The sequence below is a fragment of the Leopardus geoffroyi genome, chromosome A1, assembly GCF_018350155.1.
Source record: "Leopardus geoffroyi isolate Oge1 chromosome A1, O.geoffroyi_Oge1_pat1.0, whole genome shotgun sequence".
Taxonomy (NCBI): domain Eukaryota; kingdom Metazoa; phylum Chordata; class Mammalia; order Carnivora; family Felidae; genus Leopardus; species Leopardus geoffroyi.
The window spans coordinates 173,890,606-173,915,668 of NC_059326.1; the positions used below are offsets into that span (position 1 = coordinate 173,890,606).

General features: G+C 50.2%; 1 protein-coding gene across 2 annotated transcripts; it reads left to right on the forward strand.

Annotated features, from left to right (window-relative positions):
- Positions 1-4,661: 4,661 nt before the first annotated feature.
- CLTB (clathrin light chain B) lies at positions 4,662-25,009 on the forward strand. Of its 2 annotated transcripts, XM_045500948.1 has the most exons (6): positions 4,681-5,073; positions 10,353-10,399; positions 18,728-18,845; positions 19,086-19,197; positions 21,548-21,601; positions 24,558-25,009. In XM_045500948.1, exons 1-6 carry the CDS (start codon positions 4,887-4,889, stop codon positions 24,727-24,729), a joined length of 690 nt encoding a protein of 229 aa, XP_045356904.1. In that variant the 5' UTR covers positions 4,681-4,886; the 3' UTR covers positions 24,730-25,009. The 2 variants fall into 2 exon arrangements, with proteins under 2 accessions (XP_045356905.1, XP_045356904.1); XM_045500949.1 differs by lacking the exon at positions 21,548-21,601 and having other exon boundaries at positions 4,662-5,073.
- Positions 25,010-25,063: the final 54 nt, after the last annotated feature.

A 25,063-nucleotide genomic window follows, 5' to 3' on the forward strand; every position in this document is an offset into this window, starting at 1 on the left:
GGAAGCAAAAAGGATAAAGGCAATGTGATGAAATGTTATCATTTGGGGAATCTTGATGAGAGGCAGGTGGGAATTATTTACAACTTTCCGTAAGTCTGAAATTATGTCAAAGTAAAAAGTTGGAAAAAGGGGGGAAAAAAAGCCTTGAAAGTCAAACCAACCAATCCAAACAAAACAAAAAAATTATTCGTGGGAATGTAAAATGCTGCAACTGCTATGGAAACCATTATGGCAGTTCCTTAAAAAATTAAAATTGGCGTACCTGGCTGGCTCAGTCAGCAGAGGATGTGATTCTTGATCTATTCTTATGTTCACTTGAAAATTTCTCTTAAAAAAGTTTTAAGAATTTCTCCACTTTAGACTTCATAAATTGAAATTTAGATTCTGTGAGATTGTCTCATATGTTTACTCAACTTTATTGATTTCTTTTGACTTTTATTGAGTTTCACAATTGAGTGGAGAATTAGAAAAGTAGGGCTGACTTAAAAAGTCTACAAAGATGTGCATGGGGGCATCAAGGTACCGGGAATCTCTGGCACATAAAAATGCTACATGGTTCAAAATATGACTTTAGATATTATACATGGAAAATCCGATAGACTCCACCAAAAGTCTGCTAGAGTTGATACATGAATTCGGCAAAGTCGCAGGATACAAAATCAATGTACAGAAATCAGTTGCATTCTTATACACTAAAAAGGAAGCAACAGAAAGACAAATAAAGAAACTGATCCCATTCACAATTGCACCAAGAAGCATAAAATACCTAGGAATAAATCTAACCAAAGATGTAAAGGATCTGTATGCTGAAAACTATAGAAAGCTTACAAAGGAAATTGAAGAAGATTTAAAGAAATGGAAAGACATTCCCTGCTCATGGATTGGAAGAATAAATATTGTCAAAATGTCAATACTACCCAAAGCTATCTACACATTCAATGCAATCCCAATCAAAATTGCACCAGCATTCTTCTCGAAACTAGAACAAGCAATCCTAAAATTCATATGGAACCACAAAAGGCCCCGAATAGCCAAAGGAATTTTGAAGAAGAAGACCAAAGCAGGAGGCATCACAATCCCAGACTTTAGCCTCTACTACAAAGCTGTCATCATCAAGACAGCATGGTATTGGCACAAAAACAGACACATAGACCAATGGAATAGAATAGAAACCCCAGAACTAGACCCACAAACGTATGGTCAACTCATCTTTGACAAAGCAGGAAAGAACATCCAATGGAAAAAAGACAGCCTCTTTAACAAATGGTGCTGGGAGAACTGGACAGCAACATGCAGAAGATTGAAACTAGACCACTTTCTCACACCATTCACAAAAATAAACTCAAAATGGATAAAGGACCTGAATGTGAGACAGGAAACCATCAAAACCTTAGAGGAGAAAGCAGGAAAAGACCTCTCTGACCTCAGCCGTAGTAATCTCTTACTCGACACATCCCCAAAGGCAAGGGAATTAAAAGCAAAAGTGAATTACTGGGACCTTATGAAGATAAAAAGCTTCTGCAAAGCAAAGGAAACAACCAACAAAACTAAAAGGCAACCAACGGAATGGGAAAAGATATTTGCAAATGACATATCGGACAAAGGGCTAGTATCCAGAATCTATAAAGAGCTCACCAAACTCCACACCCGAAAAACAAATAACCCAGTGAAGAAATGGGCAGAAAACATGAATAGACACTTCTCTAAAGAAGACATCCGGATGGCCAACAGGCACATGAAAAGATGTTCAGCGTCGCTCCTTATCAGGGAAATACAAATCAAAACCACACTCAGGTATCACCTCACGCCAGTCAGAGTGGCCAAAATGAACAAATCAGGAGACTCTAGATGCTGGAGAGGATGTGGAGAAATGGGAACCCTCTTGCACTGTTGGTGGGAATGCAAATTGGTGCAGCCGCTCTGGAAAGCAGTGTGGAGGTTCCTCAGAAAATTAAAAATAGACCTACCCTATGACCCAGCAATAGCACTGCTAGGAATTTATCCAAGGGATACAGGAGTACTGATGCATAGGGGCACTTGTACCCCAATGTTCATAGCAGCACTCTCAACAATAGCCAAATTATGGAAAGAGCCTAAATGTCCATCAACTGATGAATGGATAAAGAAATTGTGGTTTATATACACAATGGAATACTACGTGGCAATGAGAAAAAATGAAATATGGCCTTTTGTAGCAACGTGGATGGAACTGGAGAGTGTGATGCTAAGTGAAATAAGCCATACAGAGAAAGACAGATACCATATGGTTTCACTCTTATGTGGATCCTGAGAAACGTAACAGGAACCCATGGGGGAGGGGGAGGAAAAAAGAAAAAAAAAAAAAAAAGAGGTTAGAGTGGGAGAGAGCCAAAGCATAAGAGACTGTTAAAAACTGAGAACAAACTGAGGGTTGATGGGGGGTGGGAGGGAGGAGAGGGTGGGTGATGGGTATTGAGGAGGGCACCTTTTGGGATGAGCACTGGGTGTTTTATGGAAACCAATTTGACAATAAATTTCATATATTATAAAAAAAAAAAAACAAAATATGACTTTAGTAATGATTTTTGGGACGCTTGTTTGGCTCAGTAGGTTAAGCGTCTGTTTTCAGCTCAGGTCATGATCTCACAGTTCATGGGACCGAGCCCCGGGGTGCGTAGGCTGCTTGGGATTCTCTCTCTCCCTCTCTCTCTGCCCCTCCTCCCCGCTCTCAAAATACATAAACTTTTTTTTAAGAAAGAAAGGGAAAAAAGTCTTAAAAATAATGATTTTTAGGGGCGCCTGGGTGGCTCAGTTGGTTGAGCAGCCGACTTTGGCTCAGGTCACGATCTCGCAGTCGGTGAGTTCGAGCTCCGCATCGGGCTCTGTGCTGACAGCTCGGAGCCTGGAGCCTGTTTCGGATTCTGTGTCTCCCTCTCTCTGACCCTCCCCCGTTCATGCTCTGTCTCTCTCTGTCTCAAAAATAAATAAACGTTAAAAAAAATTTTTTTTTTAAATAATGATTTTTAATATTAATGTAGAACAAGGAAGGGTAAGGTACAAGATTATTCTGTTGCAGAATAATCTAGACCAGTAACTCGTGTAACTGTAAGCATGGAGCTAAAGGCTGCTGGCGGCTAAATTAGGAGGGTCAAGAAGGAAGGAGGAAGCTCTGCATTGGATTTTGCACATGAATATGCTATGTAGTGTTGCCTACATTACTGACTGAGGTCTCTAGGAATCAAATAAGAATAGTCGGCTGAGGTCACAATGGACACAATGTTCATAGCTCTTCTCTAGCCACAAAACCTGCAGTGGACATTTATGGCTGGTTTGTTAAACTATCAAACTTTCTAGGTCTTCACAGCACCTGAGCCTGGGGTTAGGGGAACAAGAGACATATGACGGCAGAGTACTGTGCTTGGATTGGGTTGTGCAGGAACTTAAGTTTTTTTCTTTTTTACACTCCTTATAAACAACTATATTCTCATTATACGATTGAGGCCTACATCGAAATATTACTGAGCGAGAGAGAAATTCCCCTTCACCCTAACTCTGCTTCTACCCGCCACCCATTAGGGAACCACTACTCACAGTTTAGGGCGCGTCTTTTCTTTCTGTTTTCCAGTTCATAGTTGACTTTCAAGTGTCAAATCAGAAAGAGAAAAATCCCAATGTCCAAATCTGATGGTGGTTCTCTGAGTCTCCCAGGGAGAGTTTTAAAGGTGTTTATATGTTTAATGTTTAAATGTCAGAGCACCTCACATGTGATGCTGTGATGGGCCATTTATCATCTATTGGTCTCATAGACTGTAATCTCTCCTTGGCCAAAGCTGGCTTTTTTCTGCCACATTTTGGTGCCCTGGTGCTTGGCCAAGTGCTGGCAGGGAGGAGGCAGAGACTGTTTATTCAGGGTGGAGGGTTGGACCAGTGGCAGGACGCCTGGATAAATTAGGTCTGCCGTTCTTAGGCAGTTTCACACTTAAGGGACATTTAAGGGACCCAGCCTGTAAAGTAGAGGCCCAGTCAGGTCATCCAAACTCTGGCAGTCTGAGCTGAAGCCGCCTTAAATGAAGAGAGATGCATAAGATATGTACTTTAGCAACAAGGCTTAGTGGGGAATGCTCTGGACTTGCAGGAAGGATGCATGAGGCGGTGGGACGTAGGGTCTACCTCTCCAAGCCTCCTTTTCCTCCTCTTATAGAGCGGGACTCTCATAATAATGGGATTCATAATATCTGCCCAGTTTAGGCGAAGAATCCGCAGAATGACTCAGGAGGAAGGTCTGCGCAGCCACTACCCCCCCCCCCCCCCGCCCCGGTGCTCCCCAGGCCGGGGTTGCCTGCCTGAGATGAATAAATAGGTCTTTCTCAGACCAGTTCATACTGAAGAACATTTAAGGGGCCAGGTCCCTAAGTAGGGGCCCAGCCGGGCGACGCAAACTCTGGCGGTCGGAGCTGTTCATACCCCGGCCGCTTTGCCCCGTCCGCTTGCCTCTAGACCGGCCGGGCGCTGTGCCTCGTCTTGGTGTCCCCGCAAAGAGCAATGCCAGCCGGGAGCGGGAGCGCTGCCGGGGCCTCCTGGCCCCTGGGGCTGCGCCACCGTCCTGCTGCCGCCCTCCTGTGGCCGCTGCGAGGCGACCTCCGGCCGCGCTGCGGGCCCCCTCCCACGGCCGGTGACATCACCGCATTCCCGTCCCGGCTCCTCCCGCCTGAAGCTGCAGTGACAGGCGAGCCGGGCCCGGTGGCGGAGAGGAAGTGCGGGGCCGCCGCGCCGCGCCGAGCCAGTCCCAGCCGAGGCCGGCTCCCGGGCGGCTCGGGTGACAGTGTCGCGGCCGCCGGGCGCAGCGCCGGGCACGCGCCGGGCAGAGCCGAGCGCCAGGCGGACGCTTCAGCAGAGACGCGGGGAAAATGGCTGATGACTTTGGCTTCTTCTCGTCGTCGGAGAGCGGGGCGCCCGAGGCGGCGGAGGAGGACCCGGCGGCTGCCTTCCTGGCCCAGCAGGAGAGTGAGATCGCGGGCATAGAGAATGACGAGGGCTTCGGGGCACCTGCCGGCAGCCATGCGGCCCTCTCCCAGCTAGGACCTGCGAGTGGGGGTGAGTCAGTACAGGGGCCTGGGAACTGGGGGCTCCTGGGGCTCGCACCCGGGTACCTGGCCGCGCAGACCCGGCCTCAGGGCCCTGCGGTGGAGAGAAAAGGGCCTGCTGTGGCCAGCCAGGAGCAGGCCTAGGGCTGAGAGGGACCTGGTAGATATGGGGAGGAATCTTGTTGGATTCTGAGGCCCTGCCTGGCGGCTGTGGACCTGGTGGCTCCACGGACAGGAATTTGTCATGACATTTCATCCCAGGGCCAGCTCCACCACTGCCTGGCTCTGGAATCCAACATAACCTGGCCCTGAGAGTCCCTTCTGAGCCCCCCCCCCCCCCCCTTGGCTGGTTGTCCCAGACTCCCAGCTAAGCCCTGCAGGTGTGGGCAGAACCACAGACCTCCCAGCTCCTCAGTCCTAGCTCTTGCCTACAGCTGGCAAAAGCAGAGGATGCTCAGTGCACCAAGAACTCACAAACCTCTCCTGGGGACCACCTGCCATCCTGCAGCCACTGGGTTAGTCACTTTACTTACATTTAGTCATTTCCTATGCATTATTAAACCCATTTCAGAGATGGCAAAACTGAGGCTCAAAAGGTACACTACTGAAACAACTAGTAAGTGGCAGTGAGGATTTAAACCTGTTTCTGTCAGACTCTAAGCCCTCTCCACCCGACCACACTGTCTTCCATATGCCTGGCTCTGAGTTAGACACCAAGGTGGGGGTAGGGGCACAAAGGGCTTCAGTCAGATGTGGTGCTAGCCTCCTGGGGGTTTCTAACTGTCTATTAATGGTTTTCCATGGTGGTCCAGGGCTACTGTGGTTAGCTTTAGAATCAGGGTCCAGGGTCTGGTCCCTTTGATAGCGTGTTTATCAATGATACTCCTGTTCTGGTTCTGGCTGGAAAGAACAGTTTCTTAAAATATTTAGCTAAAAAGTAGATACCTTCATGGGTGCCTCCAAAACAGCCTGTGCTTCTTGTTAATGTTTTCATTTTGGTTGGGGTTTATGGGCCTGTTGGAATTAGTGGTAGCTTACATAATTTAAAAAAAAATGTTCCTTATCGTCATATTTGTTTTTATTCAACCTTTACTGAGTGCCTACTGTGTGCCAGGACCACTGGGGATATAGAAATGAATAGGACAGTTTCTGTGGCTGTAGGAGCTTGAAGCATCTCAGTACCCCATTGATAAAAGAAATGAAACAAGCCTTTTGTAACATCTAAGAAACTGGAGGCCCAGAGAGCCTGAGTGTCTTGCCCAAAGTCTCACAGCCATGAGTGACAGATCTGAGACTTGATCCTAACCCTCCCAACTTTGGGCCCCACACTCTTTCAAATGATGTGGCCGTCACCCTAGGAGGTAATGGGATGGAGGGGTGGCTTTGTGACCCAACCAGGCCAAGAGTGGAGTCTTCTCAAACAGCAGCTCCTAGCACCTCATTATGGATGCTCACACATTCCAGGGAACTCCTAGGAAATGCCTGCCTATAGTCATGCACCAGTATTCATTAGTCCACACCTCCTCCTTGAAACCACCAGTTTTTTCAATCTGGCTTGGCCTGCGGGAGGCCCTGCTGAGAAGAGCTGTTATCAGAACCCTCTGAGAGAGAAGGGCAGGTAGAAACTAGGCTAAGGACAGCTAGAGGCATCTGGGAGTTGAGCAGGTTGTGGCCTATCCCAGGACAGTGGGGCTCCAGGGGCTTACAGCCTGGATGAGAGGTTCCCTTTGTGGCAGGAGTGGGGTACAGATTGACCCCAGACTGGAGGTAGCAGGGAGAAAAGCAGAGACATGGCCCTCTGAAGGCCTTCCAGACTCATACTTGCTGAAGCTGCAAATGTTCAGCTGCCCTCCTAAGTGGGACCTGAAAATCAGGGAGGTAATATGGGATGATGGCTCAGTAGGTGGCCAGACAGCATGGAGTTGATCTGACCTTCCTAGGCCTAGATGGTGCTGAGCAAGTAATCTTTCCTAACCAGCGATAGTGCCAGAAGCCAGGATAGGATGGAGAAAAAGTGCCTTGGCCTGTTGGGAGCTGGAGGAAGCTGGCTTCCGGAGCTGCCACCAATCAACACTTCTGTGGCTGTTCTCTTAGATGTTGCCACTGTGCTGACTGCCCTGCCGTTGGACTCCCTGTTACCCCTGGGGAAAGAGGTATCCGATATAGGCCTGCGCCTCAGCCACATTGAGCCTCTCCTCTGGGGCTGGATCTGTGGCCAGCCTGAGCAATGGACACTTTGTTTCCATTCATCAGCCTTGGGTAGGGCCCCAGAAGGTTTACATTTTCACACCCAGATTTCTGAGCCCTGGCCTGGCTCTGCCCCTGACTTGCCCAGTCAGTTCCTGGCAAGCCTGTTTCCCCTGCTGGGCCTCAGTAAGCTCCCAGGAATGTTCTGGACCCTGTCTGCCCTTGTTCCAAAAGGGGTCAGGAATCTGAGGGAAGCAACACCCACAGGGTTATCTGTGGGACTCATATCTGCTGCGCTTCTAGGCTGCAGGCCTCTGAATATGGACATATGATTATAAATGTGCAATAATCAGAAAGCATTGTGGGAACAGATACTCAATTCTGTGTGTGGGTGTGTGTGGATTCTCGAAGAGCCTGAAATTTCATCTCCAGAGGAGCAGTCAGGGGACTGAGAAACTGAGGCAGAGACTTTTGAAAGGCCAAGGTAGGCACAAGGACTGTGGACCAGGGACCTGAGACTGGTCTGGTCAGAGTGGGGTGGGGCCTCCAGAAAGGCCAAGTGTACAGACTGACATAATCATGAATGTACCCTGATAGCATTAGGCCCTGGTAGAGGAGACGTCCCAGGAGAAGCCCCTTCACAGAAGATGCTGCCACTAAAACTCCATCAGCTCCCTGCTGACTGAGGGATGAGGCCACCTATATAGGAGAAGCCCTAGCTGAATGGGTAGGAATGACAGCTGACATAGTTGGTCAGAAGCAATCACTGTTTGAAAGTAGTCAATTATAATGTATATCAACCAGGGATTATTTCCATAAGATTAAGTATCCCTCCCTTCAGTCCCCAGGCTGAAATCACTGTGGTTCCTGCTTACAGCTCTATCTGGCTGGTAAAGGGGTACTTGTCTGTCTGTGGGAAGCTGGTGTGGCCTCCTGTGGCTCTTTGGCAGGAGGCATCACAGTTTCTGACATGCCTTAGGCAGACCTTGCACGTAGCAGTGGGCCCAAAAGAGCCATTCACCTTCCATTTAGCTGGCACTCGCTGCTCAACTGTTCACCCATTCTGTGCAGGAACCCTTAGGAGGTGAACACGATACAGAGACTGGCTTGAGAAGGGAGTGCATGACCCTTGGAAGGTCACAAATAACTGCATAAGAGTGTGGGGGATGCTATACAATATTCTGCGATATCCCAGAGCTGGAACCTTCCATCAGTGTCTAGGGAAGTAGGGGAAGTGATAGAGGGCTTCCCAAAGGAGGTGACCTGTGAGGTGGGCCTTGGAGAATGGCTCCAGAGAGCATTCTTTAGAGAGAGAAGCAGGAAGAAAGGCATGGGGTGCACACTACTGTGTTTGGAGAAGGAGGAAACCAGAATAGGTTTTGTGAGAGGGACTGGTGGGAAGTGAGGCAGGGAAGTAAGTGGGCAGGGCCAGAGTGTAGAGGTTCTCACGTACTATGGTCTGAGGTTTGACGTACTCATTCAACAAATATTTACTGAGCCTCTAGTATGTGCCAGGCACGGTTTTATTTTATTTTATTTATTATTTTTTTTAGTGTTTATTTATTTTTGAGACAGAGACAGAGCCTGAGCAGGGGAGGGGCAGAGAGAGAGGGAGACATAGATTCTGAAGCAAGCTTCAGACTCCGAGCTGTCAGCACAGAGCCCGATGTGGGGCTTGAATTCACAAACCCGCGAGATCATGACCTGAGCCGAAGTTGGACGCTTAACCGACCGAGTCACCCAGGCGCCCCGCCACGCACTGTGTTAGATGCTGGGCCCCAGCAGTGGACAAAACAAAGTCCCTGCCCTCACGAGGGTCCATTCAAGTGGGGAAGGTGCATAATAGGTACATGCACAAAAAAGCCTATCAGGCTGAGGGGTAAGTAGAGAAATACTGCAGGGGCAGGAGGGAGCGGTGCCAGAGGGGTAAACGTCCGGGGTGGTCAGGAAAGGCCTCTAATAAGACAACATTTGGGCAGAGGCTGAAGAGAGAGTAAGGGAACAGCCTGTGTGGCTATGGGTAGGAAGCCCTTCCAGGCAGAGGGAACAGTCCCAAAGGCAGGAGCAGGCCCTACGGGCCACTGTAGTTCATGAGAGGTGGATATTTTTCTGGTTTTTATTATATTTTTATTCAGAAGAGTGACATAGGTAAGTGTATGCTTTACAAAACATCAACCCTGGCAGATGGTTTGAAAGAGGGTTGGGAGAGTGTGACACTGGAGTCAGGGAGGCCTGTGAGTGGACAAAAACCATCCATTCTTTTTCTGATATGTTTTATTCGTGTTTATTTACCACACGTCTCTGAACTCTTACTGTGCCCACCTCTGGAGAAGACAGTGGGGAGGAGAAAGGACACAAGTATGGCCCTCTAGGTGTTTGCCACTAACAGGGCAGATAGAGCGGACAGGGGGCAGAGGGCAGAGGGCAAATTTGAGGGTCACTGTTGCAGCAAAAGCCACAGGAATTTGTGACTAATCAGTTGTCAGGGAAAGGGACCAGGAGGAGTCATTGTTGAGGGCAAAAGAAAATCCTTTTGGGAGGAGCGGAAGGAGGAAAAATAGGCCAGGTGCTGCCTGGTGGGGGCTGCAGTTCCTGCTCTTCCAGGTGGAGCAGTTGCTCAAGGCATCGCAGGGACAGGCAGGGACGCGCTGGGCCCCTCTTCCTTAGCTCTCACAGACACCGCCCTGAGCCTACAGCACCTCTATCTCCTCACCAGGCACAGGCTCCACAGGCAATCAGGCCATTCCTAGCCATGGTCGAGGGTGAAGTAATCTCAGGTAGGTGAGGGGCTATTACTGGCTGGGTGGCTCTTGGCAATCATAAGCCTCTCTGGGCCTCAGTTTGAGTATCTGTAAAATGGGTTGATAACGTCATCACAAAGTTGTGGTGACAATCAAATGTGATAACGGCTGTGAGAAGGATTTGTGAACAGTCATGGATGGAGCCCAACTTATTTATGCATCCAGTATGTCTACGTGGGGAGGGGGTGTTAATACACACATGGGCATAGGCAGAGGATGGCTCAGGGAGCTAACGTAGAACCATTCTGTGCTTGCTTTAAGCTGAGCTATGAATAACGCCATTTCTTTGTTCTCTTTCTAGCTGGTTCTGAGGACATGGGGACCACCATCAATGGAGATGTGTTTCAGGTAAGCAAGATTCTGTGTTAGTCGTGGTAGGGACCAACAGCCTGGGTCTCAAAAACTTATGGCCCCATCATCAGAAGGATTAAGGCTGCAAGTTATTCTGGTCATTATGTCTGATGCATTGGGATGGGGAATATAGATGAGGGTTTTGACATGTTTTCTTTCTTTCTTTCTCCCTTCCTTCCTCCCTCCCTCCCTTCCTCCCTTTCCCCCTTCCCATTGTGTAGGGGAAGGGAGTGAAGAATAAGAACCACTAGAGACAGGGATTGATGGTGCATGGCCTCAGGTTGCCCATGGTGATGTCCATCAGGGAGAGAGAGATAAAGTGGCCCACAGTGGCACGATGCACACTGGGCCCTGCACACATGTGTACCATGGATGGGAGGCTGAACTGACCATCTCTAACATGTCTGAGCATTTTAAGTGGGCAGATCTTTGATCCACTCTTTCTACTTCTTAGAATTCTCCCTAAGGAGGGGTGCCTGGGTGGCTCAGTCAGTTAAGCATCTGACTTCGGCTCAGGTCATGATCTCACGGTCTGTGGGTTCGAGCCCCATGTCGGGCTCTGTGCTGACGGCTCAGACCCTGGAGCCTGTTTCAGATTCTGTGTCTCCCTGTCTCTCTGCCCCTCTCCCGCTCACACTCTGCCTCTCTCTCTCTCAAAAAATAAATAAACATTAAAAAAATTAAAAAAAAAATTTCCCTAAGGAAAGAATTGGACAAGGACTCCCATACTCCCAGATGTTTGCACAATTATTTATTTTTTTAATGTTTATTTATTTTTTGAGAGAGAAAGACAGAGAACAGAGACAGAGACAGAGCATGAGCGAGGGAGGGGCAGAGAAGGAGGAAGACACAGAATCCAACACAGAGCCCGACATGGGGTTTGAACCCACGAACTGTGAGATCATGACCTGAGCCAAAGTCGGATGCTTAACTGACTGAGCTACCCAGGCGCCCCTGCAGGACTGTTTATAAGAGCAGACAAACTATATGGTGAGCATAGCATAACATATACATAAGTTGAATTCCTAAATTGTACACCTGAAACTAATGTAACATTGTATGTCAACTACACTCAAATAAAAAGTTAAAAAAAAACAAAAAAAACAAAAAAACAAAACTGGAAACAACCTAAGTGTCCAGCATCAAAGGACTGAGTAGGTAAACTGGAAAACCATGCTGTTGTTTAAAAGAGCAATCAGAGCTTTCTGTATTGACATGAAAAGAGGCCCACAATATATTAAGTAGAAAAGCCCATTGCAGAATAATATGCACAGTATGGTCCAGGTTTTTATTGTAGAAATCTGTCTGCACAGAATATCTGAAAGGATGTGTACCAACTGTTAACAATGCTTAACAGTGGTTAGCCCCAAGGTTGGGCGTGAGATAAGAAAAAGGCTTTCACTTTCACTGGATTGTTTTAAAATTCCTCATAGTAGTCTTATAACACACACACACACACACACACACACACACACCGCCTTTTTCTAGTTAGACTGCCCTCTGTACTTGCCTACTGCCTCCCCTCATTTGTACACAAATCGGTTTAAGAGTCCGTAGACTGGGAGAACTTGGACCACAAATGGCATCCCCAGGACCCCCACAGTTGCAACAGTCCCTCCCCACCCATGCTTAGTTGAGGTGAAGTCTTTGCTGGATGAGGCTTAATTCTCACTGGCTGGGTCAAAGAGCCTTGACCCCTGGGGCTGCAGCTTCAGGATCTCCTGAGCCCCACCCTATTGAAGAGCTGGCCTCCCAAATCCTCTGTGGGGAATAAACAATACTTTTTTATGTAAGAGGGATGGGCTGGTACCTTACACAAGGAACCTAGCCAAGTCCCATTTCTGGAAAATTACTCAACTATCGGTGAGCTAGAAAAGTCAGGCTCTAGGACTTTAGGAACTTTGTGTCCCTTCCGGCCCGAGAGCTCCAAGTAAGCAGCATTTATTCCTGTACAGTTTGGTAGGTCATAGAGTTCAGGCGGCCCCTGTCCTGGGCACACTTAAAAGGACTTCACTTGACCCAAAAAGTCTGTGTCCTAAAGTGGACCTGGAGCTGGAGATATACTTAGGACCACAGAAATACTTAGAACACTATGAGCAAGATAATTTTCCCTTTCGGGGTGCCTCGGTGGCTCAGTTGGTTAAGCGTCTGACTTTGGCTCAAGTCATGATCTTGCGGTCCATGAGTTCAAGCCCCGCGACAGGCTCTGTGCTGACAGCTCAGAGCCTGAAGCCTGCTTCGGATTCTGTGTCTCCCTCTCTCTCTGCCCCTCCCCCACTCACACTCTGTCTGTCTCTCTCCTTCAAAAATAAATAAACATTAAAAAAAATTTTTTTTTTTAAATAAAGAAATGCCAATGCTTAGGGGCACCTGGGTGGGTCATTCAGTTAAGCGTCTGACTTTGGCTCAGGTCATGATCTCACAGTTTGTGGGTTCGAGCCCTGCATTGGGCTCTGTGTTGACAGCTCAGAGCCTGGAGCCTGCTTCAGATTCTGTGTCTCCCTCTCACTCTGCCCCTCCCCCACTCATGCTCTGTCTCTCAAAAGTAAATAAACATTGAAAGAAAATTAAATTAAATAAAAAAAAAAAGATAATTTTCCCTTTCTATAGGTTAGGATCTTCTCCTTTCCTGGCCCCCCAGACTTACTTTCTATTCCCCATAGGGAACCCCGGGGCTCCTTCCCTGTCTCAATGGGAACTCTTATTCTCACTGCTAATAATCCAGGTGTGTTTATGTGTAAATCATTTCACTCCATGCCATTCTAGAACCATTACGGAGAGGGGAGGGGTCATGGATGAGATGAGTCACTCAGGAACCTAGTGGCAAAACTGTTCTCCTAGATCTCCTGCCCCGAGCTGGTGCCCTTTGTCCCACCCCCTTGTGCTGGAACTGGCTGGCTGCAGCCCCCGAATCTTAGGTAGAAAGCCCATGCATACTTTTTTAGGATTGAGCATAGACCAGGGTCTGGTTTGTGCTGTGGAAGGAGGATGGAGGGAAGCCTTGCTTGTACATGCCCAACACTTTCAAGTGTCCTGGACAGAGCTTTCTTAATACATTTCTTATTCTTTCCTGGCAGCCTCCGGACCACAAGGGGGTCCAGCTATAAACCTGGTCTTCAAGGCATAAGGATAAGTCTGCCCACACCTATTCCAGTTCCATCTAGCACCGCCAGGGACAGGATAGAAGGCCCCTGCAGGACTCCCCCCTCCTGCACAAACTCTCTCTCCCCCCACTCACTGCCATCATCCCCCTTTGAGCTACTTAGAGGAATCAACGGCTCAGCTTAGCTTAGCTTTAGATGGACAATCCCAAAGACGGATATGCTTCATCCTCCTGTCTCCAGAGTCACAGCACATCCTCGGCCAGCCTGACCCGGGGAGGCTCTCATGGTGATGTCCAGCAGAGAGGTCTCTCAGGAGAGGGGCGCTGGGCAACTGGACCAAGATAAGCCTGGCCCTGACTGTGGCTTCCTGCTTTTTGGTCCTGGCCATTCCTGCCCCCTTCTCTGTTGAGCTTGGGGGTGCTCAGAGCATTCCTGCAGCCACTGGGGAGCCCACCTGAGCTGCCAGCCTGCAGCTGACCCGATTTCCTCTCTGGGACACTTAAGTGGTTAAAGAGGAGCCCTGCTGTGGCTCCCAACCTCGCTGCTCACTGGCAGGGGTTGGGAAAATAAGTCCACAGAGCAGCCAGAGAAGAGGAGCTAGTAAACGACTTCCCAGGACTCAGTGTGCTGGCAGCACTGTGGTGCTCTTCCTGGACATGGTGCAACATGGGCCGCATGCACAGGGCCTGCTAGGCCCCAGCAGTGAGCCACACAGCCCTGCTGGCCCCCACACATGCACATCCTCTCCAGGTTACAAGGGGCCCACGGCAGTTATCCCATGTGGGCCCTGCTTCACACTCCGAGTGGGATGTCGCCACTCCCATTCATTATCTATTTATATTTTTAAGAAAGTTTATTTATTTTGAGAGAGAGTGTGTGTGTGCATGCGAGCAGAGGGGGAGCAGAGAAGGAAGGAGAGGCTTCTCCCAAACAGGCTCCTCCCAAACAGGCTCCACGCTGTCAATGCAGAGCCCAATGTGGGGCTTGGACCTGTGAACTATGAGATCATGACCTGAGGCAAGATCGAGAGTCGGATGTTTAACTGACTGAGCCATCCAGGTGCCCTTCGGGGTGACGTTTGTAAAGGCAAATCCACCAGCTGTTGTCCTCCTCAAAGAAGCTCGCTTGTAATGGAGGACAGAGACCCGGAGAGGAGTGATGCTAGTGCAGGATGGTAAGGCTCAGATACAGGGGTGGTATGAAGAGCTAGGAATCCAAGGGGCACCTGGGTGGCTCAGTCGGTTAAGCGTCTGACTTTGGTTCAGTTCATGATCTCAAGGTTCCTGAGTTCGGGCCTCCATCAGGCTCTGTGCTGACAGCTCAGAGCCTGGAGCTCGCTTCGGATTCTGTGTCTCCCTCTCTCTCTGCCCCTCTCCTGCTCACTCTCTGTCTCTGTCTCTCTCTCAAAAAATAAATAATTTTTAAAAATTAAAAAAAAACAAAGCGAGGAATTTGAGTTCTTAACAGTGTGTCAGGCATCACCCAAGAGCTTTACATGTAAGCTCATTTCATCCTCCCGACACCCCTATGATGTAGGTTCTGTCATTATTCCCATTTTACAGACCAAGAGGAGGACGCACCGAGAGGTTTAATAGCTTGCTCTAGTTAGACAGCTGGGAAAAGCTGGGACTTGAACCAGGCCACGGACTGCACTGAATCAGGGAGTACAATAGGGAGGGGATGCTGGAAGTGGGTTTCCAGGCTGCCCGGGGGCATGTGGTGGTCTTGGCTGATAGGAAAGTGTGTGCAAAGTACAGAGGGTGAGGCAGTCTGTGTGGGCCTTGCCAGGAGCCTGGGGACTGCTGCAGAGAGGTGTGTGGGTATGAGAGAGATGGGGGATGGGCCGGGGGGGGGTCACTTGGAGGAGTGGGCATAGTCTCTAATCTTGGGCAAGTAGACTTATCTGAGAGACCGAGTAAGCGTGTCACAAATCACGTGACACAGAAGTGACTTTGGTCCCTGCTGCTACGTGGCCAGTAAGTTCACACCCAGGAATTCAGTTGGAATCTCAGCTCCACCAGTTCCCAGCTGGGTGACCCTGGGACTCTAGAGCTAGAATTTCTCTACCTGTAAAACACCGATCATAAAATCCATCGTGTAGTGTTGTAAAGATCAAAGAGAACTGTTTAATTGTGATTTCTCTGTAAGTTTTAAAGCACTATAACCTGGGAATCTTAATTTCAGGGCAGGTTTTATGGAGATGGTGGGCCTGAAGGACACCAGTGTTACACAATTCCTGCTCAAGAGACCCTTCTCCAGCCCACACACCCCACCCTTTCTCCTCCCATGCCTGGCAGCATCAATGTACCCAGAGTTTCCCAAAGGCACTGGCCCCACAAGGTCCTTAACGCTGTTGGCTCTGGTCTGAAATGACCTTTCCATGTCTCTTCCCATCCTGCTATACCCCCAGGCTAAAATGGCTGTGTCCTCTCTTGACCCCTCTCTTTACCCGACCTGTGTTATAGTGCATAGCCCAGCCATGGTCCTCATTTGTGAGGGACTCTCCATGCCAGACTCCCTAAGGGAATGGGTTGTCTTATTCATCCCTGTCCCCAAGCCCAAGCATATGATAATTCATTCAATGAATGTTCTAGAAATCCTGCAGCGGGCCTTCCCTGTTTTAGGTACTCTACAGAGGTAGGCTTGGGACTCACTTACTTGATTGGGGCAGGTGGGAGACAGATTGTAAACACGTAAACAAACAAGTCATTTCAGATAGCAAGTAGTGCCATGAGGACAATGAAACCCGGCACCTGAATAAACACATATACACAAAAGTAACTGCAGTTGTCTGCAGATGGGACATTCTAGAAGATTGGGCAGGAGGCCTGGTGGCCTGGCCTCAGGACAGTCTTGTTCCAAAGGGGGCAGGGTGGGGCTCACTCAGCATTAGTGATCAACTTGTGTTCTCCAGATTAGGGCCCTTGGGTGTGGTGAGAGACTGTCTAAATTGAAGTGTAATGCTGTGCTGGAAAGAGGAATAGGGCAGTGTTCCAACTGTCCCACCCAAGGCTGGGCCTGAGCCCAGGGAGGTGCCAGGTTACATACCCTGCTCTGGGCCTGCCCTTCCCTCTCCCCCCAGACAGCTGGAGACTGCATCCCTCCTGTTCCCCGCTGTGTGCTCCTTCACCCTGGCTGCCCACACCCCTTTGGGCAAGCGTTTACCCAGCACTTCCTCTGATCTGGGCACATCAGGCTCCAGGGATATTTATCCATGCAGCCACTGCTTATTGAGCACTGATGTGTGCCAAGGACAGTGGGGAGCACTCCTGGACAGAGGGCGCCCCAGACACTGTCTTGTGGGGAGAAGACATTAAACACCAAAGTTCCTGACAGTTTTGATGAGTGCTTGAAGGAAGAGCACAGGGAGCGATGGAAGGATGGAACAGGGAACCAGAGGCTATAAATAAGGTCCAGCTTTGCCCACCAGGACCTCCTGGTTCAGCGGGGAGACTCTTGTGCAGAAGGTGAAGGCCGTGATAGAGCACAGAGAAGAAGGGGTGTGAAATCTGCCAAGGGGGTGGATATCCCAGAGCTGGTGACTTCAGAGCTGGAAACTCGTGGGATGGAACAAGATTTCATCAGCTGGAGAAGGGAGGGGAGACAATTGCAGCTAAAGCAGGAGACAGAGGCGGGGCTGCAGGAGTGTGTGGGGTGTGTGAAGACTGGAATGTGTAGGACCAGCAGAGTGCCAGAAGAGGAGGCAGGACATGGGGCTGGACTGGAAAAGGTTTCTGGCTTTGCGAGACCAGAGGGGAACCACATCCTTGCTGGGCTGAGCTCTCAGCCCCAGCACTTGGGAGTCCCTAGCTCAGGCAGGCAGCACAGGGAAGTGGGCAGAGCCCTGGCCTGGGAGTCAGAAGCCTGGATGCCTGCCACTACAGCATGCCATCTTTCCTGGCCTCAATTTCCTCCCCTATAAAATGAGAATGAATAATTATGATAATTATGATAATTCTACCATTCATTGAGCCATCACCCCATGCCAGGCACTCTTCTTCTTCTTCTTCTTTTAAGTTTATTTATTTATTTTGAGAGAGACAGAGAGAGTGCAAGTGAGGGAGGTGCAGAGAGAGAAGAAGAGCGGGGGAATCCCAAGCAGGCTCGGCACAGTCAGTGCGCAGAGCCCAATGCAGGGCTCGAACTCACAAAACCATGAGATCATGACCTGAACTGAGATCAAGAGTCAGGCACTCAACTGACTGAGCCACCCAGGCGCTCCCAGGCACTCTTCTAAATGTCTTACAAATACTGTCACGTCAAAGGCTCACAACAGCTCTTAGAAGTAGTTTTATTATTATTCTCATTTTCAGATGAAAAAACAGGCCCAGCAAGGCTTATACCACTGTGCAGTCTTAGCCATGGCCATCCTGCCTATCTCAGCGCTGCCTGTTCACTTAGCAGATGCTAATTGAGTATCTTCTGTGTGTCAGGCACTGTGCTGGGCACAGAGGACAGGGTGATGAGCAGGCTAGGCAAGGACCCTACTGTCACGAAGGTGTCATTCTGATGGAGACAAGCAAACATAAAGCAGACAATGGACAAGCAAACATAAAGTGAGATTTTTTTCAGACTGTGTAAGTGCTAGTGGGTGAATAAGATTGTAATAGAGAGAGACTTTAATAATAGTAACACAAGGGACTCACTGTGCCAAGAAGTGTTCAAAATCTTTTCCATTTTTTAATATATATTCTTAAAATATTTACTGATTTGAGAGAGAGAGAAAGAGAGGGCAAACGCAGGGGAGGGGCAGAAAGAGAGGGAGAGAGAGAATCCCAAGCAGGCTCCACACTGTTTTCTTAGAGCCTGATGCAGGGCTTGATCTCACGAACCATGAGATCATGACCTGAGCTGAAATCAAGAGTTGGACACTCAACCGATTGAGCCACCTAGGTTCCTCCAAATCCTTTACATTTTAAAACTGATTTCAACCTTACATCAGTGTTAAGGTGGATAGTCTTACTGAGCCTGCTTCATGATGAGGAAAGTGAGGCACAGGGAGGCTGAGTAACTTTCCCAGGGTCCCCCAGTGGGAAGATTGCTGGCAAAGGGCACAGCAAGTATAGAGGCAGGGTCTAGTCATAGTCACCAGAGGCAGCAGGTGGGAGATTGTTGGGGACTGCTGGGAAATCCAGATGCAGGGGGTGTCTTGGCAGTCAGGCAGCAGAGACAAAGGGGCAGGTGCACGAGCTGTGCACGCTGCTGTGTATTTGTGCCCTAGGAGGCTAACGGTCCAGCAGACGGCTATGCGGCAATTGCCCAGGCTGACAGACTGACTCAGGAACCTGAGAGCATCCGCAAGTGGAGAGAGGAGCAGAGGAAACGGCTGCAGGAGCTGGGTAAGGGCCAGGCTGAGGTTTGGAGCAGCTCCAGCTGGGTTGACTGTTTGGGATATGGTGGGGGGTGGGGAATCCTTAGGATAGAGGACCCCCTTCCCCCTGCACTGCCTTAATATGGGTATTGGGTGAGGTTGGGCCCTGAGGCTGCCTGCCAAGGGCCAAGGGGAGAAGCAGCCAGGGCAGCTGTGCTCTCACGTTCTTACAAGAAAGCTGCCACTTATTCTCCTGTTGGGATCACAGATGCTGCCTCCAAGGTGACAGAACAGGAGTGGCGGGAGAAAGCCAAAAAGGACCTGGAGGAGTGGAACCAGCGCCAGAGTGAACAAGTCGAGAAGAACAAGATCAACAACCGGTGAGAGGAGCTATGGGGACATGAGGGCAGCTATAGAAATCTGAGGAGGCTGTGGGGATCTGAGGGGACTATAGGGACATGAGGGGACTGTGGGGACATAAGGGGGCTGTGGGGACATGAGGGGACTATGGGGACATGAAGGGATTGTGGGGACATGAGGGGACTGTGGAGACATGAAGGGACTGTGGGGACACGGGTCTGTGAGGACACGAGGGGACTATGGGTACATGAGGGGACTGTGGGGAGATGAGGGGGCTGTGGGGAGATGAGGGGCTGTGGGGACACGAGGGGACTGTGGGGACACGAGGGGACTGTGGGGACATGCGGGGACCGTGGGGACACAAGGGGACCGTGGGTACACGAGGGGGCTGTGAGGACACGAGGGGGCTGTGGGGACACGAGGGGGCTATGAGGACCTGAGGGGACTGTGGGGACACGAGGGGGCTGTGGGGACACGAGGGGACTGTGGGGACACAAGGGGACCATGGGTATATGGGGCTGTGGGGACACGAGGGGACTGTGGGGACATGAGGGGGCTGTGAGGACACGAGGGGGCTGTGGGAACACGAGGGGACTGTGGGGACACGAGGGTGCTATGGGGACATGAGGGGGCTGTGAGGACCTGAGGGGACTGTGGGGACATGAGGGGGCTGTGGGGACACAAGGGGGCTGTGAGGACATGAGGGGGCTGCGGGGACATGAGAGGATTTATGGAGACAGGAGGGGGCTGTGGGGACATGAAGCCAGCCACGGGGACAGTGAGACAAGTTATGGGATGGGAACTGTCTTGAGGATGGCGATTTAGTGGCAAGAACATAGAGGAAGTAGAAGCAGAAACCTTCAGGGCTGCTTCCTCAGCTGCCTGTGGAGTTCAGAGTCCTTCAGAGGTGGTACACTGGTGAACTGTCATCTTACCACAACAGAGAGAAGCAAGTTCTGCAGTCAGCAGAAGAGGTCCCAGGACCCTGGCATGGGAGCCAGACTGTCTGGGGCCCAGCAGTTAGCGTCACAGGGAGCACAGGCCTGGCTGGGAGTGAAGAACCAACCTGGGTAGAGGATTTTACTGCCTGTAGAAATGGCAACACTTCAACCCAGAGAGGCTAAAGAATAAAAGGAAGTTAGTGGCTTGTGTAACTGAAAAGGCTGGGGTGGGACTCCAGGTACACTAGGCTCAGGGGCTCAGACAAAGTGGACTGGTGCTCACTTTTACTGTCTCTCCATGCGGCATTCCTCTCTTGTCCTGGGATGGGGCAGAAAGATGGCCACCAGAAGCTCCAGGCTTCTGCCATTCTCTTGGCAACTTCAGTGAAAATAGCATCTTGCTCCCAATAGCTCAGCTGAAATCCTGAACCTGACCCTCATTGGTTTGGTGTAGGTCCTGTGCCCATTCCAGGCCCAGTGACTGTGCCGGGGGAGGGACCCTGATAGTCCAGCGATAGTGTGCATGGGGTCAGTCTCACCCAAACCACAGGGACTGAAGTGGGGCCAGCCTGATCCTGCAAAAGACAATCAGGGGCCCTTCCTGGAAGGGGCGGATGGATGCTGGGCAGGCAGGCAGTGGATGCCCACCAGAGGGTACCTGCATGGACATGGTCTCAGACCACTTCTGAGACTCTGGCCAGCAGCTCTGCCTTTGAGGCTGTGTCCTTCAAGGTACTTGGCCTGCCCAGAAAGGAAAGGCTGGCTCTGGGAAGCTGCCGCACTTCTGTTCAAGAAGCTGCTGCACGCCAGGCTCTGGGTTGGGCCCTGGGGAAACAGAGCTGAGGACCCTGTCGGTATCCTGGAAGAGCTCAGAGGAGACAAGCACACATGTGCAGGTGAACTCAACAGTAGAGCTCTCTGCAAGAAGGCCATGGAAGCAAGGGCTGTGGGTGGAGGAGAGACCTCTGTGTCTGAGGACCTGGGCTTGGGAGGATGACTAGAAGTTCATGAGGGAAAAGAGGGCAGTGTTGGGGGAGGGTATTCTAGATCAGGGAACAGCATAGTATGAAAGAAAGGATGTTGTGTCTCAGGCACCGGGGAGTCAGGGAGTGGTAGGAGGGAAGACAGGAAGGAGGGGTCACGGGTGGAGGGCCTCCAATAACAGGGCTGGATAGACGGGGTGGTGAGGAGCCACCGAAGATTTGTGAACAGGACAAGTAATACGATCGGCGCAGTTTTAGAAGAGGCACTCAGGCCGGTGGAGGATCCCCGCTCTCCTCTCCGGGTTGTGGATAGTTGCCAAGCGTTACAGAACTGTGCTTCCTAACACGCTCCAACTGGAGGTACTAACGCTGTCTCCCTTTCTCTTTAACCCTCTGCCTGTCTGTCTTGCCATCTGTCTTCCCCCACCTAACCCTTCTCTCTCAAGGATCGCTGACAAAGCATTCTACCAGCAGCCAGATGCTGATATCATCGGCTATGTGTACGTGTCTTCTTTGCTCCTCTGTCAGGGACTGGGAGAGGGCGAGGGACCCCTTGTGGGGCTGGCATGGTTTCTTGAGTCTCCTGCTTGTGGGGTATAAATGAGGTGGGGGTGGCAATGACCAGAGCAGGTGGCACTCCAGGGCTAGTGCAGGCACAGACCTTCTCCTCTATCCCTGCGGCAAATGTTTATTGAGTATCTATTCTGCCTGGAGGCAGCTTTGCTAAATCTGAGCAGAGAAAGAATGCACGGGCCATCCCAGCGGGGACAGGCAAATGGTGGGAGGGGCAAATGCAAACAGTCAAACTCCCTCCCTCTGAGAGGCCTCTTAGGGCTGGGAGGTGGGGTGGAGTCTTCTGTTGAACCAAACATGGACTGTCAGAAGCATAAAGAAGAGATGCTCCCAGGAACACTCCCATTCTCTCCTCCTGCCCCCAAGTGCACTGCTCCTCCTCAAAACTTCAGCCCAAGTTTGGCTACAAGACCCTGCCTAGACCACCCAGGGCCCCTCTCACATGTTCCCCTTTGGAGTCTAGTTAGGACTGTGATTAATCTAGACCTGAGATGGCAGAGGCTTCCTCTCATGTCACCCCCAAATGATTGGTAGTGACAGCTTGGAAGATGTGTTGGGGATGTTGAAGCTGAAGGAGAAGCAGTGATGAATGTGTGATGTCTGCCCCGTGCGTGTGTGCCAGTATTTGCTGTTCCTCACTCTGGGTTCACCCTCGGCAGGCCTCTGATGCTGTCTGGGCTAACACTTCTCTCACAGAGCACAGGACCCACCTGAGAAACAACCTGTTTTTCAGCCAGTTTTTACTGGGACTCGCCCAGTGCCAGTCTCTGTTCGAACAGGAATAAGGCACAGCCTGTCCCCCCAAGTTGCTCATGGTCAGGAGGGTGTTGTCATAAGGGCGGTATGGAAGGGCACACTGAACTCCAGGAGCCACTGTCTGCTGGGGGAGCGGCTTCAGAGATGCGGGACCTTCAGTATGAGAAGGAAGGGATGTGTTAGAAGAGGACAAGGGCAGCCTCGTTGAGTGGAGTGCTGGGGCTGTGGGGATGGATGGGTGGGAGCTGAGGATGGGAGGTCAGCTTGGGGCTAGTTGCAAAATGCCTGTTGTGCCAGATGTATAAGCTGGGACTTGATCCTAAAAGCAGGATCCATAGGTTTCAAACAGAAGAGTGGGATGACAGGGGCATGGGTGCTGGGGAATATACAAGTGGTTGAGTGTTCTTTTTGCGCTTGAGGAAATAGCGCCGGGGGCTCCTGAAGAGAGGAAGAGTCTAGATCAGTGTTTCTCAGACTTTTCTGTGCCTATGAATCACTGAGGGATCTGTTGGAGGGAGATTCCAATTCAGTAGGACTGAGGTGAGGCCATGACTCTGCATTTCTAACAAGCCCCATGGTGATGCCAATGCTGCTGGACCATGCACCACACTTTGAACAGCAAGGTTAGAGGAGAGCTTCTTGACCTAGAAGGGACAGCTCCTAAGACAGCACGCCTTAGCCCCACTGGTCATCCAACTTCATATAGCCTTTTTCCAAGCCTGCACACACTCACCACTTTGTTAGATTCTCAGGCCAGTGAGACAGATCAGCAAGGTGGAGGCTGATTCTCACTTTATAGGTAAGGAAATGAGTACATGGAAGGAAAGGAAGATCACTAGGGAGGGGCCACGTCACCTCATCCAGGGCCAGCTCATTCTTGGCACAGCCTGTAGGCATCACCTAAGAGCTCCCTGCCTGACATGTGCAGAACTGATCCTGCTTGAGATACAGAAGGGGCCATGAGGGGAATGGGGATTTCCAGGGACCCTTGCTGGCCAAATAAGACATAGACCCAGCCCTCTCCACTGGAGATCAGTTATTGTCCTTTTCTTAGATTCCCACATTTGGGTTTTGTCCACTGCACTGTATTTACTGTACTTTGTTTCTCCACTGTTCCTTAATCAGTGGCTTCTAGAACTGTCCACCAGAACTTCTGATGAAGAAACCATCAGTTTTCATCCTAACTTGATTCCAACCAAAAGCAAAGACTCCAATGGAGTATTCCCCAGGCTGTGGTTCCATGGAGATAAGTCATTCTGGGCTAAAAAGAGCTCTGTAGTCAAATATGCTTGGAATGTGGTAGATTCTATCTGCATCTTATACTCCACCTTAGAGGTTCAGGATAAACATCAGTACATTCAAGGCTTTGAAAGTCTCACTTTTAAGATCCTCTTTAACTACATTTTCTATGTGTATTTGACCAGAATGCTTTTCTGGGGGAATACTTATTGGGTCCATAGAACATAGAGGCAATGCTGAACCAGTTAATAAGGTGGTTAGTCAATGTCCTACCTCTGTCAAGGTTTTGGAAATGTTTAAAATAGCTGAGTTACTACACTGGTGCCTCCAAGGTTCTTTAGTTGTTGGGATTCCCAACAACTTTTATTTTATTTTATTTTTATATTTTATTTTATTTTGAGAGAGAATGAGTGAGTAGGGGAGAGGCAGAGAGAGAAAGAATCCCAAGCAGTCTCCGCACTGTCAGCACAGAGCCTGATGCAGGGCTCCAACTCACGAACCGGGAGATCATGACCTGAGCTGAAATCAAGAGTCAGACGCTTAACTGACTGAGCCACTCAGGCGCCCCAGTTGGGAACTCTTGCTGAGGACGTGAGGGCTGCACTCAGACCTGAATGAAAAGAAGCTACAAGCCACGAGCAGGTATAGGGGAAAGCATTCCAGAAGAGGTGACAGCCAAGTACAAAGGCCCTGAGGCAGGACCAAAGTAGGCTTCCTTTGATGCCAAGGCTGTTTCTGGGGACCTGAGGGCATAGGACACAGGGCTAACTCTGGACAGAGGACCCAAGAGTAGGCTGGGCAAAGCAGCTTACTCAATGGGAGCTGAGCATCACTGATTCAGGGGAAAGACAGACAGCAATGAAATCTCTGTCTTTTCTCCACCTGCAGGGCATCTGAGGAGGCTTTCGTGAAGGAATCCAAGGAGGAGACCCCAGGCACAGAATGGGAGAAGGTGGCTCAGCTGTGTGATTTCAACCCCAAGAGCAGCAAGCAGTGCAAAGATGTGTCCCGCCTGCGTTCAGTGCTCATGTCCCTGAAGCAGACGCCGCTGTCCCGCTAGGTGCCTGTTACAAGCATGGCCACAAAGCATGGGCTGGGCCTGGGCACAGGAGGAGCAGCTGCTTCAGCCAGGGGGGGCAGCACCTCCAGCAGCTGCCACACACAGCCTATTCCGTTCCTCCCCATCTCCCGGGGCTGGGAAGGGAACCCTCACCCCCCTCACCCCATTTCCTCCTAGCCCTGTGGCCCAGCCCTTCACACCTCCTCTCAGTCCACAAAATTGTGACTGTCCCTCCTGACGTATTTTTTTTTTTTTCTTGGCTTAAAGGGTGTGTTGTTAACTCTTTTTACACTTATTTATTATCATTCTCATTTCTCCGGAAGCCATAACTGGT

Excerpts from the sequence above, each read along its gene's own strand:
- CLTB (XM_045500948.1), top strand. The coding sequence starts at position 4,887 with ATGGCTGATGACTTTGGCTTCTTCTCGTCGTCGGAGAGCGGGGCGCCC. Across the intron at positions 10,400-18,727 it reads TCAATGGAGATGTGTTTCAG|GAGGCTAACGGTCCAGCAGA; the intron begins GTAAGCAAGATT and ends TTTGTGCCCTAG. Across the intron at positions 18,846-19,085 it reads GAAACGGCTGCAGGAGCTGG|ATGCTGCCTCCAAGGTGACA; the intron begins GTAAGGGCCAGG and ends TTGGGATCACAG.